Raw genomic sequence first — 17,926 nt, 5'->3', positions numbered from 1 at the left:
GTGGATGGATAGAAAAAAATTTCTTTGGCAGAAAAAAGACAGATCTCCTTTATCTCTTTCAGCAGTACATATAGCAATTTGCCTGGACTTCAGCTTTAATCATTGTTAATGTGTATATAACAAATATAAAAAATTGGTGTGTTTTATACCTACCTGAAGATCAGCTTCAGTTTTACACCTTTTATGAATAAATGACACTATGACAAACATAATTCAAGATGCAACTCTATTTTATTTTAACTGGGCTGCCAATACAATCACAACACATATTACATGTCACACAGAAGGACATAAGGCTAGTATTATTCTTGTGATATTTCTTGACTTGTTGCAATGTGTTGTGTATTCTGGTTGTGTCCACTCGGTGACAACTTTAGCTGCTCTCCTCCAGGCTGTGCTTATCAAACAGATATTCGCCCATGCCATTCTGGGGGGCACCCAGCCGCTTCAGGTTGGTAATGTGGTCTCCAATCTTCTTAATGTGTTCCACGTGTTCCTTCAGATACTCAGACTCCAATAAGTCGCATATCTTGGGGTATAAGATACCAAAGTTAGCGACATATCAAATATATGGATATAAAACCCTAATTGTAATGTTGTCATAATTAAATGGCTTTTTAAAGTGTTTATGTGGGCTGGGATTTATGGCTTGTTCACACTACCTGCACAGGAAAATGATCTGTGTTCCTGTGCTGGCTAGTGTCCATGCTTCAGAGGGCGGTGTCTTGGGTTTTATAATGCAAGGCAGTGTTTAACTCTTTTTTTTTTTATCTTAACTCTCTTGAAATGTCACAGAGTGATGTTTCATTAATTTATATGCACCACAGCTCAGCATCAGTGCATAGAAACACTTGGCCAGACAGAGAGCTTTGCTGTATTCCGGAAAACATAAAAATGCTGCAGATTTTACTCCCCTTTAAACCCAGGAATATATGGAGAGCACACTAGTGAGCACAGGACTCTAGTGTAAAGAAGCTTGTCCTTCTGTTTGTGATGGCCCTACATACCTAGGAATATGTGGAGAACACTCTAGCGAGTGCAGCATCCTAGTACTAAGAAACAGAGCCCTCTCTCTGTGATGGACCTACACACCAAGGTATATTTGGAGAACACACTAATGAGCTCAAGGACTCTAGTGTAGAAAAGCTCAGGCCCTCTCCCTGTGATGGCTCAATATACCTAGGAATATTTGGAGAACGACAGGACTCTAGCATGGAGAAGCTCGGACCTCTAACTGTGAAACTTACTGATCCTAAGAATATATGGAGAAAACACTAGTGGGCATAGAACGCTAGGGTAGAGGAGCTTAGTGCCCCCTCTTTGGTAAACCCATGAACCTAGGAATATAAAGAGAAAACAAAAGTGAGCATGGGACTCTAGTGTGGAGAAGCATAGCCCTCTCTCTGTGGTGAACCCATGATCCTAGGAATATATGGAGAAAACAAAAGTGAGCACAGGACTCTTGAATAAAGGAGCTTAGTGTTCCCTTTATGGTGGCCCCATGATCCTAGGGATATAAGGAGAAAACACTAGTGAGCACAGGACTCTAGAATAGAGGCGCTTAGTGCTCCCTTTATGGTGACCCCACGATCCTAGGAATATATGGAGAAAACACTAGTGAGCACAGGACTCTAGAATAGAGGAGCTTAGTTTTCCCTTTATGGTGGCCCCATGATCCTAGGAATATAAAGAGAAAACAATAGTGAGCACAGGACTCTAGTGTTGAGAAGAATAACGCTCTTTCTGTGGTGAACCCATGAGCCTAGGAATATATGATGAAAATGCTAGTGAGCACAGGACTCTAGAGTAGAGGAGCTTAGCAATCCCTTTATGGTGGCCCCATGATGCTAGGAATATATGTTGACCACATTAATGGGAACAAATAGAATAACTATTAAAATGATCAAATTTGTTTTTTATAATGTATCTGTTGCAAAGCAAATACCTGTCTTCAAATTCTCTAGTGAAACCTGCCATTCTATGACTGCATGCAAGTTCTGGGGCATTAATTTTACAGAACAGGTTCAAAGCCCCAGACTAGCAGACATTCTGTTTTGTTTCCATGGCTGGCCTCTGGTTGCATGCTTTATTGAGCCTGCCACAGATGGTTTGAATCTAGACCAGTGTATGAGCAGGCTGAATGTACCCAGGTTGATTTATCAATCAACTTGGGTACAACCAGCCTGCTGGATTTTACATGTGATTATTGCTAGCAGTTGTTATAGCCACTAAATAATCACTGTGTTCTCCCGGCAGGGACAACTTCCCCCATAAGGAAAACCCAATGGCTCCATGGGAGGGACTCCCCTGTCAACCCGTGGTTGCAGGAAAGATATTTGCTCCCTCTATGGCCTGCATTCACACTTGAGCATTTTGTAGCTTGAAGCTTCGAAAAAACTCAAACTTAAAAAATCTATTGTTTTCTATGGTGCCTGTTCACACCTGGTCACGCGTACAGGCAACATAGAGAACAATTGATTTTTTAGGTTTGAGCTTTTTTGGAACTTCAAGCTACAAAACGCTCAAGTGTGAATGCAGCCTAAGAACCTTGAGACCAAAGAATAAACATGATAGGCAACTAGCTCTTTTAATAGGAGAAAAGGAGTCCACAAACAGCAGGCTTTATTTTCTTTCCAGCATTGTATTTGATTATTTTTTGAAAAGGGGGGTTAGTGCATGTGTAAACTATTGAATATTCATTCACATATAGTGTCTGGTATACAATGTTCTGGGGAATGCCCTTTATAACTAAAAGTTGGACCTCCTTGTGTCCATTATGGTCAGATAGATGTTCCAGCTTGGTGGGAGGGCCCTTGGTATTGGAGTTTGTTTACCGATAACTGTCCATCACCCATACTGTGCTAAATGGATTCTATAACAAACTTTCTGCAGTGTTTGTCTTTCATAACTCAATCAAAAAAGATTTCCATGGCATTTACAGTGAAAACAGTGGAAACTGTTATTACTTACGCTTCATGCAAGGCTCAAGTACTGACTGCCAAGCAGAATACAATACCAATGGGAATTATTAATTAAAAACTTTGAGGGGATTCCATATTACTACTACCTGATATTTAGTTGCTTGGAATTGTATTGTTATTTTTACTCACATGGGGATCTTTTCTATCAGTTGCCAGATTGTGCAATTCCAGCAGAGCCTGGTTAACATTCTTCTCCAGATTCAGAGCTGTCTGCATGGCCTCCAGGGTGCTTCCCCAAGTGTCCTGGTCAGGTTTCTGAGGAATAAAATATCACAAGGACCATTAGAATGTTATGTCAAACCCTAGCCAAACCCATTTTGAATAGAATGGAGAAGGGTTGTTAGAGTTTCAGTTTCTTCTGTGTTCACATTTGGGAGAATTCGCCTCATTTCCTTCCTTAACAGGGTATCATCAGGAGGAGGAAGATTAGAACCTCTGACAGGTTTTTATGTCTTTGTCCTCATATCACAGGGCTCATTTCTGCTAGAGTCATACACAGCAATAAAACCTGACCACATTTAAAATTTTACAAAATTTGGGGTTTTAGCATTACTAATTTCAGGTGTTGTGATATAACTCACTTAGAAGGAGATACAGTATAGTAATCATTTTAATGTGATGTCCTCAGCATTCCATTTCATCTCACCTTGATATCCTGAAGAAGAACACGCCCTCCACGCTTGTTCTGGCACTTAAGGAACTTCTCAGCGTGCTCTCGCTCCTCATTGCTCATTTCCTTGAAGAACTCAGACACATGATGTAGTGCCACATCATCACGGTCAAAATAATATGCCTTCAAATCAAAGAGACAAGGTTGTCATAAATCTCCATTATACACCCCTTCTCCCCACATGTCATTTTTCATTAAAAAATATATTATTAAACACAATACCAGAGCTTGTGGATTTAATATATTTCAGTAAGCTCTGGAAAGCTCAGTAAGCTTTCTGCATGCCAGAGCAATTGTTTGATCCAGAGGTAGCGGGAATGCAAACACCTTTACCTGGTAAACTTTCCATTTCACTAGTACCATCAGTTACTTTCTGGCCAAGCTGCCTATAAAGGAATCAGGAGGAGGGGCGTAATGGTCTGCATAGTAAATCCGGCCATACACAGATCAAAACTTGTTCCCTGGGTGCTCCTGGCTCAACAAAAGGTGATTTGTTTAAAAGAGATTTTTAAAGAAGAAGCCAAGCAGAAAATTGTCAAACAGTGGCTGCATCCAATCTGATACAGCCAGGTGTTGTTCAGGTATTCTGATAGCTATTGATGTTGGCTGTCAGAATACAGTAGGCGTCATGCTGATCAATGTGGATGGGGGATCCGAGTGATTCCACTGGTTCAGGGATGAATGGTGCGCAGCTGAACAACAAAAAAACCTGTATGCAGCTCCCCCAGCCACCCTTATACTTACCTGAGCCTGATGTCAATCCAGTGCTGGGCAAAAGAGCAAAATCACTGCTCTCTCTCTCCCCTCCCTCCTCATTGGCTCCCCTTATTGGCCCCCCTCATTGGCTCATTGGCCAATGTCATTCACAGCCAGTGAGGAGGGAGCAGGGGCGGGGCCAACCCACAGTGTGTGTCTATGAACACACAGAGCGTGGCTCATCAGCAAGCCTGCATGAGTGTCCCCATAGCAAGCTACTTGCTATGGGGGCACTTGGGGGAGGGGAGCCAGGAGCGCCAGCATATGACCCGACTAGAATATATTTTAAAAATATATATTTTTCAAAATATATATTTTTTTAAATATATTCTTCAGATTTTTTTTAACATAAAAAAGTCATTTTAACATATACTTTTACATATATTTGTAAATGCATTCCAAAAATGTAGATTTGTATTTTTAAAGACATACAGTATATTTGAAATTGTTCATATATGTTGTAAAAAAAAACATTTCAACATGCAGTATATATATGTATATATATATATATATATATTTAAGTATATAGAATATGGCTAAAATTGCAGCATTTCAAAGAATATTTTTAAAATATATTTCAAATATATTTTTCTTCCATATGGGATGTGTTGCTGTGTTTGGGGTTATTCATATGCACAGGTCTGTCTGTATCCTTATCCTCGGCCCAACCAGGTATGTCAGAGAGCACAGAGCTGTTAGCAGCATCATGGGCACAAGAACAGAGGACCCAGCACATCAAGTGCTCCTATGGGTGTAAGTGCTACCAGGGGCGGACTGACAACTCATGGGGCCCCCAGGCAATAGGGGATCATGGGGCCCCTGTGTCCTTGCCCAAACTCAAAAAGCCTATGATAAAGGAACCAGGGGCATCTCATGGGCCCCCTACTGACTCCGGGCCCTCAATAGGGGATCATGGGGCCCCTGTGTCCTTGCCCAAACTCACAAAAGCCTATAAAAAAGGTACCAGGGGCATCTCATGGGGCCCCCTATTGACCCCGGGCCCTCGGGCACTGCCTGAATTTCCAAATGGTCAGTCCGCCCCTGAGTGCTACACTTACAACACTCCACCTGCTTATAGAGTATACATCAGCTGTCCTGAAAGCTTGCATTCGTAGTTTATTCAATCTACCATTTAAAAACTTAATCCTACACTGTCCTGTCTAATGAAAGAAAACTGATTTTACGTTTACAGGATTGATTTCTTACAGGATATAAATTACAGGTAAGGCCATTTTCTCTTTGTTATATACAAATTCACATTACATTTCATTTGTAATATTTTTAAGGTCAGAAATCTCCATTTTGTCATTCTCGGGGAGATGTCTGCCTGTTGATGGCAATTCTTATGTGGTCCAATCATGTGATTGCTTTCAGGCATTTTAAACCACTGTCAAACAGTTTTGGCTGGAAAAATAAGCAGATGAATGCAACCTACCACCAACCGTTCATGAAATGATCTAAAATAGAGGCAGTAAGTAATATGATCTATTTGGTTGTTCTTAAGAAATCTGGTACAATGAGGTTCAAATAGCTTGAAAACTGACACATGTATGGCCAGTATTACAATAGATAAAAAGCTTGCTTTTCATGTGGATTGTATTTTAGAAAACATATAATTTTTGTATTGCCATATTTCAAAAACATATGTATAACCAGTTTCCAGCAATAAAGTCCATATGCCTTCAGGCTGCATTCACACTGAGCTGAGCGTTTTTCAAGTGTATTTTTTCAGGTGTTTTTGAGCGTTTTTTTGAGCAGATCTGCAAATATTATAGGTGTTTTTTCAGGGTTTTTTCAATTTAGGCATATTTGCTGTGGCCAATAGAAATAGAAATAGCTGTTGTTTGAACTGAAAATGCCTGAGAAAAACACTTGAAAAAAATTCTCATTCCCACTGTTCAGGCGTCTTCCATTCAAGTCTATGGGGACAAAATGCTCCAATCTCCCTGAAATGTAGCACAAGTTTTTTGAGCGACAGACATTTTTCTGCAGATGACAAATGCTCAAGTGTGAACAGGGGCCATTGTAAATAATGGGATTTAGCGTTTTTGAGTGTCGAGCTTTGAGCTGAAAAAACACTCATGTGTGAATGGGGTCTTATAGGTCATATTTAATTACCAAAGTTAGTAGGACTTACCAGGGACAGGTAGGTATAAGATGCATACATCTTCAGGTTGATCATGCGGTTAACAGCGGCTTCGCTGTCATGGCTGTAGTTCTGGCGCACTTGAGAGTTCATCTTGCTGCAGAGTTATTCTTGGAGAAGATAGAAGAATTAAAGTGAGCTTTTCAGGTCAGAGAAGGTTCCGTTCAATCACTGTTGAAGCAAGAACACTTTCTGAATGTGACTTTCCAAGCATTGCGGGGACTTTTATACTGTGTGGCTATTGTCACTGCACACACACCAATTAAAACATTCTATTTCTGCTGACTCACCTGAGCCTCCCAGCCTGAGCCTGCTAGTGTTACAGAACACAATACGCTATTAGGCAGGATGGCAGGATTCATTTTTGCAAGTCATTCTATATTCTCCAGAGTGTAAAATGTCACAATGTATTATGGAACATTTTCTGAACGGTGGACAAGCCTGCTCATGTATTCTTTTTTATTGTACAACTTCCTTTAATAACAGATCATGTAACCTTTTCCCAAATGTATTTAGAACCATGGAAGGCAACCTTTGGATTTATTAGAATTTTCCTGTTGGTATTTATGTTTTCAGCCTGCAGGAGGCACTGTTGCTTTTGTTCTATATAAATCAATATGTAACAGGTGACAGTTGACTATATGGTGGTTTACATTTTTTTGACACAGCTCAAAATAAAATACATGCTATCTATAAACTATTTCTACTAGCAAAATGTTCCCATCCACTCCAATCAGATTTGAATGAAAAAAGATAATGGGGAGGGCCAATTTTATGCAAGGTAGGGCCCTGTAAAGAAATCAAAGTGTTTTTATTCTCAGCTGCAAAAAGGGGTTCATTCAAATGTGGAACTCTCTTCCACAGGAACAGGCATTAGCACAGAGTGGTGATAAATATAACAAAAAGAAATCCCTGTTGACACCTATGCAACTTGTCGACATGCAATGTCTCTTAGATTGTAAGCTCCAAGGAGCAGGGCCCTCCTAACCCTCTTTTATTGAACTGTATTGTTGCTGCATTGTCTCCCTTTATTTTCTAATGTGCTGAGCAAACTGTTGGCGCTGTATAAATCCTGTATAATAATAATAATACTGCAAAAAAATAAACTACCAGTCTTCTGCAGATTGTACACCAAGCTGCACATGTGCAGCTTAGTTTACATTTTGGCACAGTGCCTGTGTGCCAGGATGACTGCACTCCTGAGCATGTGCAGGAGGGATGTCACCCCACACCGGCCAATTAAAATGGCCAAGATTCTGGTGAGGAGCTACAGAGGCCTTGGACCTTTAAAGCAGGGGTAATTATTTTGAGTTTAGTTCTGCATTAAAGATATATTACTCAGTCAACATAATATACAGAAGTATGGACATTCTTAGTGATATTAAAGGTTCAGAATTTGTTTTACAAAATAACAATGTCATACTTACCAGCTCTGTGTAATGGTTTTGCACAGAGCAGCCCCGATCCTCAGGAACCCACTGGTACTCTTGGCCTCTCCCCCCTGCTGAGTGTCCCCAGAGCAGGGGCGGACTGACCATTTGGAAACTCGGGCACTGCCCGAGGGCCTGGGGTCAGTAGGGGGCACCATGAGATGCCCCTGGTACCTTTTTCACAGGCTTTTTTGAGTTTGGGCAAGGACACAGGGGCCCCATGATCCCCTATTGCCCGGGGGCCCCATGAGTTGTCAGTACGCCCCTGCCCCAGAGCAAGCTGCACTGGCTGTGATTGACAGCAGCGGGAGCCAATGTGTCTGTGTCTCAGCCAATGAGGAGGGAGAGACCCGGGAGAGACACATCGCTGGATCCCGATGGGGCTCAGGTAAGTATTAGGTGGGGTTGAGGGGGGAGATGCAGACTGAAGGTTTTTTACCTTTATGCATGGAATGCATGAGGTTAAGAAAAAACCTTCAGCCTCGAGAACAACTTTAAAGTATAACTAAAGGCAAGTTTTCTGTTTTGTTTTTTAATAGCATGGACAGGGATTAGATCACCTGTCAGATTGTTAATGCTGACTGTGTCCCTGTTAGTTCAATTCATCCTTTATATTTGTCCTGTTTACCTCCAAGAGTGAAAGTAAAGAAAAATCCTAAATTTTGAGTTGTCCCCAGAACAGTAATAGAGGGGAAATTTTCCAATGTTGATACTAGTTCTGGTGATACACTGTGATTCCCTCACTTTGGAAAGATTTCCTCTAACTTCCTGTTTTGACTATGGGACAGGAAGTGAAGGGAAGTCTACCCAGTGGGGTTCTACTTTAAATTCAATACACTCCTGGAGCAGTCAATTTGTCTAGCAAATTCTAGGGCCCATTAAAAGTGAACAAAATTCATTTATGAAAAGGGAAATACACTGCAAGTAAGCATTTAAAATACTTGTGTCTTTTTTTTTTTGCAAACTTATCTGCAGTTTTTTTTTTAAACTGATGTTTTCCTAAAAGAATTCTCTCTAGCTTGCTAGGAACTTGGCTTACAGCGCAGTGATGATGTCACTGCTGCTTTACAAGGTAATATCCAGCTCTGCAAAGACAATGGATTTAAAAATGTTTGTGACTATTGACAAGTGCATTAGATGGACAACTGTGGGATTATAATAAAAAAAATGCATACTCATCTCTGTTTGGCAGCATTGGTGTTATGCTGGAGCTGTCCCTCATCGGCTCTAAGGTCAAGAACTGAGAGATCAAAAACCTCACTCAGTTCTCTGGTTCACTCTGAGCAGAGAGCAGTGACTGTCAGTCACCGCTCTGTACTCTGCCTCTTCAGGGCTTACTGGAGTACCAGGCTGTGCAGGGGATTGGAGTGGCTGGCTAAAGTTCTCAGAACCAGCAAACACAAATGCTCCTGCGCTTGGGGATGGACTCGATGCAGGCTACAACCACATTAAGAATGTCCTGGAATATGCACACCTTGCTGCCTTCAAATAGACCGGGGGAATCCAAATATACTGGAGGAAAGAACAAACAGAGGGCGCACAGGCCTAGTGCATGACCATAAAAAATGTTTAATAAAAAATAAAGTAGATGTTGTACTCACAAATGACAATAAAGTCAAGGCACATCATAAAAGAACAGCTGGGTCAACACCGCGCTGAGTAACAGTCCGCAATAGGGAGTGTAGACATCCGATAGGCTGATGCGTTTCAAGGACTTGCCTCTTCCTCAGAGCCACTCTGAGCCACTCTGAGTGGCTCTGAGGAAGAGGCAATTCCTTGAAACGCATCAGCCTATTGGATGTCTACACTCCCTATTGCGGACTGTTACTCAGCGCGGTGTTGACCCAGCTGTTCTTTTATGATGTGCCTTGACTTTATTGTCGTTTTTGAGTACAACATCTACTTTATTTCTTATTAAACATTTTTTTATGCTAATGCACTAGGCCTGTGCGCCCTCTGTTCTTTCCTCATAAAGTTCTCAGAGGCTGAGCCAGCTGACATTCAGGCATCTGGGTAGATCCTGACATTAATGTCGGGGTTCTTCCAGGGCCCAGAACAGCTCTGTGATGTCAGCCGACAACAGTCTTTAGCCCGCCGTTGGCTGAATTTGGGTCACTGGAGAGCACCAAAAAGCAATTGCAAGTGTGACCAAAAAGGCTTTAGCCATACTTCTGTTTTAGCCCTGGTTCACACTGATCCATTTTTGAAAGTCGCATTGATTCGAATGACATGGGAAATAAAATGAGTTCCAATGGGAAGCATTCACACCTATGCAGTCCAGACATGTTTTGAAAAATGGTTGTGTGCGTCTTTGGAGTGGTGGAATTGAAATGGCATGGGAAATGCTTATCTGTTCAGATGTAATGCGATTCCAATGCATTTTTTCAGCAGTGCACCCTGTGTTACTCACCAGCTTAAGAGAGAGAGATCCTAGATCGCAGCTGCATCAAAATCGTATCCAAAACCCATTAGTATTTCAGCTGAATCATGGATGAATTGCATGGTAGCTGTTTACTGAAAAGCACTTTAAAACAGATGTAACTCGCACCGCTTCAGTCTGAACCTAGCCCTAAATAGAAGTTTTTGTTGTTAAAGCAGAACTATACTCACCTCCGATCCTGCAATGCGCTGTCCCGGAACTCCCCGCCTGGCTGCTGACATCTTCAGGTGGCCGGCTTCCAGGTCCTGAACACCAACCGCTGTCATTGGTTGGGCGAGGATGACATCACTCCCACTCATGCACAGGATGTCTGCCAAATTTGGCATTGCTGAATTTGTACATTGAGCTGCGTATGCGTGGCTCACTGTACAGGGGTGGACAGACAGATAGCTAGCATTAATGCAAAAGAGTCAAAGCATGTCTCTTCTGCATTAAAAATCCTGCCTGTCCACCCATTTTTAATCTTTACCCAAAGTTCCACTATAAGCTTTAACTACCGCAATTCTGGAAGTTCAAGAGCAGAAAGGACAGGGTATCCCTGCACAGAAGATTGCTACATGATCCAACTGCCTGCATAATGCAGGACACACTTCATTACAAGTAAGTTAGTCCATGGAACTATAGAGAAGCTGGTGACAGGGTCTCTTTACATCAATTTATCCTCTCTGACATACTACAAGGTATTGAAAAAACATGAGCAGTGGTTGCAAAATACTACAGGCACAAAAATAGAACTGTACCATATGCTGGTCACAGATCACTTTATAGCTGAGCATGTTTTATTCGAGAACTGCTGCATGTATAATATTATAAGTGTAAAGGAGAGCGAAGGACCATAACGATGGTTCAGTGACATGGTCAGATGTGAGTTAATAACTTTTAGGGCAGCACAGAGGCTAAATGGTTACTTCTGCCTGGCAGCACTAGGGTTGTTGGTTCAAATCCCAACCACAGCATCAACTGCCTGGAGCTTGCATGTTCTGCTTGTGTGAGTTTCCTTCCACACTCCAAGGACATGCTGGTAGGTTAATTGGTTCCTGTCTAAATAGTATGTGTATGAACAGGGGCGGACTGACAACTCATGGGGCCCCCGGGCAATAAGGGATCATGGGCCCCTGTGTCCTTGCCCAAACTCAAAAAAGCCTATGAAAAAGGTACCAGGGGCATCTCATGGGGCCCCCTACTGACTCTGGGCCCTCGGGCAGTGCCCGAGTTTCCAAATGCTCAGTCCGCCCCTGTGTATGAATGAATGTGAGTTGCAGACCTCATATTGTAGGCTCCTTGAGATTTGGGGACTGATGTGGATGTACAATGTATGTAAATTGATGGTGCTATATAAATCATACTTTATTAAGGGTTAGTTAACAATGTGTCTCAGGGGTTTTTCTTAGTCCTGCTTCTTCAGAACCATTGTTACTGTCAGTGTGCAAAAGTCATTCTGATCAGCAGATTCTGGTGTATGTGCCGTATATGGGATCAGCACACACATCACCCATTCTTCTTTTCACCTTTGTGTCTACCACCCCGCTTTACACTTCCAATGTCCTCCATAAAAGATCTCCCCCACCATCTTGTTTCATGGCACCCATCAGTTTTTGATTTCCCATTACTTTCTGTTCTGGTGATTATGGTTACTTGGACACAGGGGCGGACTGACAACTCATGGGGCCCCCGGGCAATAGGGGATCATGGCGCCCCTGTGTCCTCGCCCACACTCAAAGCACACCCAAAAAAGCCTATAAAAAGGTACCAAGGGCATTTCATGGGGCCCCCTACTAACCCCGGGCCCTCGGGCAGTGCACGAGAGCTCAAATGGTCAGTCCGCCCCTGCTTGGACATATAGAGAGGGTGACCTCCCCATCGGGAACACAGACAGCATTATAAACCTTACAGAGGTCCCAATCCTTCTCCTCTCTATCCTATCTATCCAAACCTAGAAAAAAGGGATTTTGACTTTAGATATACTTTATTGTCATAGAGAATATTAAAATGATTTATCTGATGAGTTGTGGCACTTTTCCTAAAAATTACATTGCATTACAACACTGGCGCTTTAGCACTTTTAAAAGAACTAATTTTCCTAGATAAAAACATGTTATTTTCTCCTTTGCCTTTATACAATGTATTGATGTTTTATGAGTGTACAGATGAATTTATATAGCCATATGAGTTTTTTGTAGTATTAGTATTTTTAATCATGGGAACAATTATTTGAACTTTGCAAAGATTGTTCTAGTAACAAGACCCGGGTTTACAAGATGGTGAACTCTGGTCTTGTTACCAGAACAATCTATGCAATGTTCAAATAATCGTTCCCATGATTACAAATACTAACACTACATAAAACTCATATACTTTATATAAATTAGTGTCTTAGTGTCCTCTTCCTCTATTTGGGGCACATCAATATATCTATATAATTATACAACCGGTAATTGTCAGGGGTTGGAGGGCACCAAATGGTCCAGTTTCCTCCAACAATCCAAAAACATATCAAAAGGTTAGGTGGCTTCTACCTTAAGGAAGGATTTATTCCCCACTTAGTATTTGAACTTTTAATTAATGATGTCTTCATTTTAATTACAATGTCGTTTTACGTTAATGTTAGTATCATCTTTTTTTTCCTTCATCCTTTTCCATTTGTGATCATATTATGTTTTTTATCTATGCTTTGTATGCTAGGTATGTTACTATGTATTATTATTACTATTTATTGTGTCACATTTAGCCCCAAAACCCCCGTAACGAGGCTGTCCCACTCACGAGGGCAGGCCCTGCTATAGAGCAACACTATATCTAGGGGTGGCTTATCTCTTTGTGACTAGCTCTGAGGAAGAAGGGACCCCCCCCCTTCGAAACGCGTCAGATTGACCCAATATTATAGCTCCCTTCCAGATGGAACTTGCACGTGTCTTCTAACCCTGTGTTGGTTTTGGATGTTATATGCCTTTTTACTGCTACTCTTGTGAGTATAATTTATCAATAAATTCATGAACTGTTTACTGAGGTAATGTGCAAGGCTGGTGCGCTTTTTTTCTATTGTTCTCTGCTTCTACCTTAAGACCTCATGCACACGGGCATTTTAAAAAACTAATTTCAAAGCGTTTTTTTTTTTGCAGATCTGAATGAAATTTTTTTTTAATAGGGACATGCACATATGCAAACATGCACTGTGTTCAGATCTGTAGCCAAAAATAAAAAACAAATGCGTGTCTGAGGACATGCATGTGCTTACAAGTGTAAATGTGTATAAACGCATATATACGTATACAACAACACCACCATCAGTCCCACCCCGCAAGCCAAAGTCCTAGGTGTCACTCTAGACTCAAACCTGTCCTTCCAACCCTATGTCCAATCGCTGGCAAACTCATGCAGGCTCCACCTCAGCAACATCTCCAAAATACGTCCGTTCCTAACCCCAGACACTACTAAACTACTCGTTCACTCCCTTATTATCTCACGTCTGGACTACTGCAACTCCCTTCTCACCGGTCTACCTCATCACAGACTATCCCCGCTGTTGCGCACCGAGCTGAGCGAATCACAGCTTTCGTGAGTGAGTCATGCAGATAACAGAGAGAGGAGAGATCAGAGTGACCAGATATGCTGCTTTGGATTCAGGACCACAAGGCGATTGTCCCAGGGCCCTGAATAATTTTCAGCTGATCCTGTTTGGAGCCAGGTCTACCACAAGGGACCCCCAGATGTGGCACCCCTCTTCACGGAGTCATCCGATCTGAGCTTCTTTCCATCTACAACTGGAGTGACCTTTGGTGTATATGACACAAATGCGCAATTAAATTGTGCTTCCGGTGAGTGCGCAATTTACTAGTTTTTCTGCATAACGCCGGACTATATGTACTACGGGGATCTTATCAAGCCTTCTTCTATTCATTTGTGGCTTTTTTTTTGATCACTGAACTTTTATTGGACCATCATTGTATTGTTCATTGTGCAATTTTATTGTGCGTTTATATAGAGAAGTGGAGGCGTATGTGTTACACGCCTTCACCGCATTTTTATTGGGAAGGTCATACACATCATATGTGGCCTATACCGCTTGCTAAGATCTAAAGAATTTTGCACCATACATACTGGTGCAACCATACGTTTATATCATTTTCTAGCGCTGCACTATTTGTTATGTTTTATCCCCACTTCAGTCTATCCTGAACTCAGCAGCCAGACTCATCCACCTTACCATATCCGCCACCCCCCTCTGTCATTCCCTCCACTGGTTCCCGATTGCCCAATGCATTAAATTCAAACTACTAACACAGACTTACAAAGCCATTCATAACGCTGCCCCAAACTACCTCACCGACCTGATACCCAAATACTACCCTACCCGTAATCTTTGCTCCTCACAAGACCTCCTATTTTCTAGCTCCCTGGTCTCCTCCTCCCATGCCTGATTGCAGGACTTTTCCAGAACTTCCCCCATCCTCTGGAACTCACTACCCCAATCCATCAGACTGTCACCTACCCTCCTCACCTTTAGGTGCACCCTGAAAACCCATCTCTTCAGGGAAGCCTACCCCGCCCTCACCTAACAGCCGATCTCCTCCACTCCATCCCCCACAGCCACTTCCTCATGTATCACTATCCCCTCCCTCCTAGATTGTAAGCTCAAAAGAGCAGGGCCCTTGACCCCCTCGTGTATTGTATTGTCTCATGTACTGTCCCCCCTATAATGTACAGCGCTGAGCAAACCTTTTTGCGCTATATAAATACTGTATAATAATATACACAAGCTTACATAGATGCAAAGAGTATACTCTGGTATTGGAAAAAAAAGGTGGAGGATATAGAACTGTAATTTTTAAAGTGCAGCTAAAGGCAGTCATTTTACTCATCATTAAGGGTCGGTTCACACATGCAGTGCAGTGCAGTATGGGGTTTGAGCCCCTTCATTTCAAATGGGCTGAATTGCATTGGAACACACCAAAAGTAGTGCATACACCACTATAAAATAAATATCTGCAATCGGATTGCATGATACTTCTGTACTGTGCAATCTGGGGCAGGCAAACACATTGCATTTGCGACCCATATTTTTGGGTGTCGTTAACACCCGCTCAGGGGCGGACTGAGAACTCATGGGGCCCCCGGGCAATTGGGGATCATGGGGCCCCCGTGTCCTTGCCCAAACTCAAAAAAGCCTATGAAAAAGGTACCAGGGGCATCTCATGGGGCCCCCTACTGACCCCGGGCCCTCAGGCAGTGCCCGAGTTTCCAAATGGTCAGTCTGCCCTTGCACCCGCTGCAGATCGCAACTGCAGTGTAATGCACACCGCGTTCTGGTGTGAACAGGAACTATTATGCAGGAACTTTTGTGCCAGAAAATCCTTGTCTATATGATCAGTAAAATTCTTACAACCATGAAGCCTTAAGCTGCCCATACATTATACAATTTTCTTGAGAATTTTGCTTTAGATTTACCAAAAACCATATAATATGAGGTCAAACCTAAACAACACTTTCACTTGTATCCAATTTGGCAGACCCCTAGTTGAAGGTAAATATAAATTGGGCAGAAATTGGACAGAAAATTGTATAGTGTATGGCCAGCCTTATGCCTAATACAAACGATGAGAAAAATTGGATGCAAAATACGCTTTCAGAGTGATCATCCGATAATCTGATCATTAGCACACAACTTTCGAGAGTCAGTCGTGACAGTTCATGCTAAATTATCAGAAGGGAAAAGCACAAAAAATGTTCTTGTATGCTAACAGAATGAACAGATTTTGTTTAATCGGTACAGTATTTGTCCGTAAAAATTTGAGTGACCAAGAAAAAGCATGCTTGGAAACGAAAGAATACATTACAATACAATACATTACATCATCGCAGGAAGTTGTATTCTGTCTTACAATTAATTATAGTAACCTCTTCATTTTCTATATGAGACTAGCATGCAAAAAAAAAGATAATTCGTCAAATATTCTCATTGTGTGTACCAGGCTTTGCTGACCCTAGTTTGTTGTGTTCCTTCAGGGACATGATGTAAAGGGTTCATCATCTGCACTACAGTATATAAAACAGTATAATAAACAGTTGGAAAATTTCCTCCCTGAATCCAATATGGACCCCTGAGCACTGCTCACTATCGCTGTACAGCTATGAGACCAGGAGGCTAAAATATTCCACAAAGTTTCTATTACATGTCATTTTACGTAAATTGCGTAACAGAACTATGCAAATGCAGGAATATGAATAAAAACAAAGTATAAAAAACTAGTCAAATATGGAAACAAGTGTCTCATTTGCTTACCCTATATTTCATTCAATTATTTTCAGTTTTCTTCAGTGGAAAACTCACAACATTCTTCCCTTATCTTGCTCAGTTATACTGTAGAATTGCTTATCTCTTATCTCAGTTTGGCAGCACTTTCTAAGGTTCTGTGTAGTCAGCATGTATTTGTAGTAAAGTCATGGGCAGTAAACACTGTAATAATCTGTAACATTTCTAAAGTGTTTAAGGAAGGCAAAGGATCAGGCTGAGTTGTGTACTATGAAGGCAAACCGCCATATCAAAGACATGCTGGTAGGTTAATTGGCTCCTGTCTAAATTGGCCATAATATGTATGAATGTAAGTTAGGGACCTTAGATTGTACACCCCTTGAGGGTTAGGGACTGATGTGAATGTTCATTATATATGTGTAAAGCACTGCGTAAATTGACAGCGCTATATAAGTACCTGAAATAAATAAATAAATATCAGATCAGTGGTGGCCAAAGGCTTTAGAATGGCCTTCCTCAACCAGGGTTCCTCCAGAGGTCGCTAGGGGTTCCTTGAGCAATGAGCTATTTCTCCCTCTCAGATGAGTAATCACTTACCCCAATGAGGTCTAGCGGTGGGATTCTCTCCAATGACTATAAGTGTAAGGAAGGCTATACCAGCAAGTTGAACAAAAGAAAATGAATCAACTCCCTCATCTACACATTCAGTGTAGATGGTGGAATCCCTTCTATGGAGCTATTGTATTGTGACAGCAGGGAGGCTTTCCCACCATCAGAATACACTCACCAGCACCGCCGGTGGCACTGATTCGGAAACATACAGTCAGGTCCATAAATATTGGGACATCGACACAATTCTAACATTTTTGGCCCTATACACCACCACAATGGATTTGAAATGAAATGAACAAGATGTCCTTTAACTGCAGACTGTCAGCTTTAATTTGAGAGTATTTACATCCAAATCAGGTGAACGGTGTAGGAATTACAACAGTTTGCATATGTGCCTCCCACTTGTTAAAGGACCAAAAGTAATGGGACAGAATAATAATCATAAATCAAAATTTCACTTTTTAATACTTGGTTGCAAATCCTTTGCAGTCAATTACAGCCTGAAGTGTGGAACGCATTGACATCAACAGAAGCTGGGTTTCATCCCTGGTGATGCTCTGCCAGGCCTCTACTGCACCTGTCTTCAGTTCCTGCTTGTTCTTGGGGCATTTTCCCTTCAGTTTTGTCTTCAGCAAGTGAAA

General features: G+C 41.8%; 1 protein-coding gene across 2 annotated transcripts; it reads right to left on the bottom strand.

Annotated features, from left to right (window-relative positions):
• Positions 1–212: 212 nt before the first annotated feature.
• LOC149458727 (ferritin heavy chain B-like) lies at positions 213–16,798 on the bottom strand. 2 transcript variants are annotated; one of them, XM_089681815.1, is made up of 5 exons: positions 16,704–16,798; positions 6,545–6,663; positions 3,628–3,774; positions 3,111–3,236; positions 213–529 (listed from the first exon to the last, which is right to left on the bottom strand). In XM_089681815.1, the coding sequence occupies exons 2-5, from the start codon at positions 6,644–6,646 to the stop codon at positions 374–376; spliced, it is 531 nt and encodes a 176-aa protein (XP_089537941.1). In that variant the 5' UTR covers positions 6,647–6,663; positions 16,704–16,798; the 3' UTR covers positions 213–373. The 2 variants fall into 2 exon arrangements, with proteins under 2 accessions (XP_089537941.1, XP_089537940.1); XM_089681814.1 differs by lacking the exon at positions 16,704–16,798 and having other exon boundaries at positions 6,545–6,767.
• Positions 16,799–17,926: the final 1,128 nt, after the last annotated feature.

This window comes from Staurois parvus, unplaced genomic scaffold (genome assembly GCF_062004578.1).
Source record: "Staurois parvus isolate SC_StPar_1 unplaced genomic scaffold, SC_StPar_1.0 ptg000279l, whole genome shotgun sequence".
NCBI lineage: Eukaryota > Metazoa > Chordata > Amphibia > Anura > Ranidae > Staurois > Staurois parvus.
The sequence above is the reverse complement of the archived record's forward strand: the minus strand, read 5'-3'. Positions and strand labels throughout refer to the sequence as shown.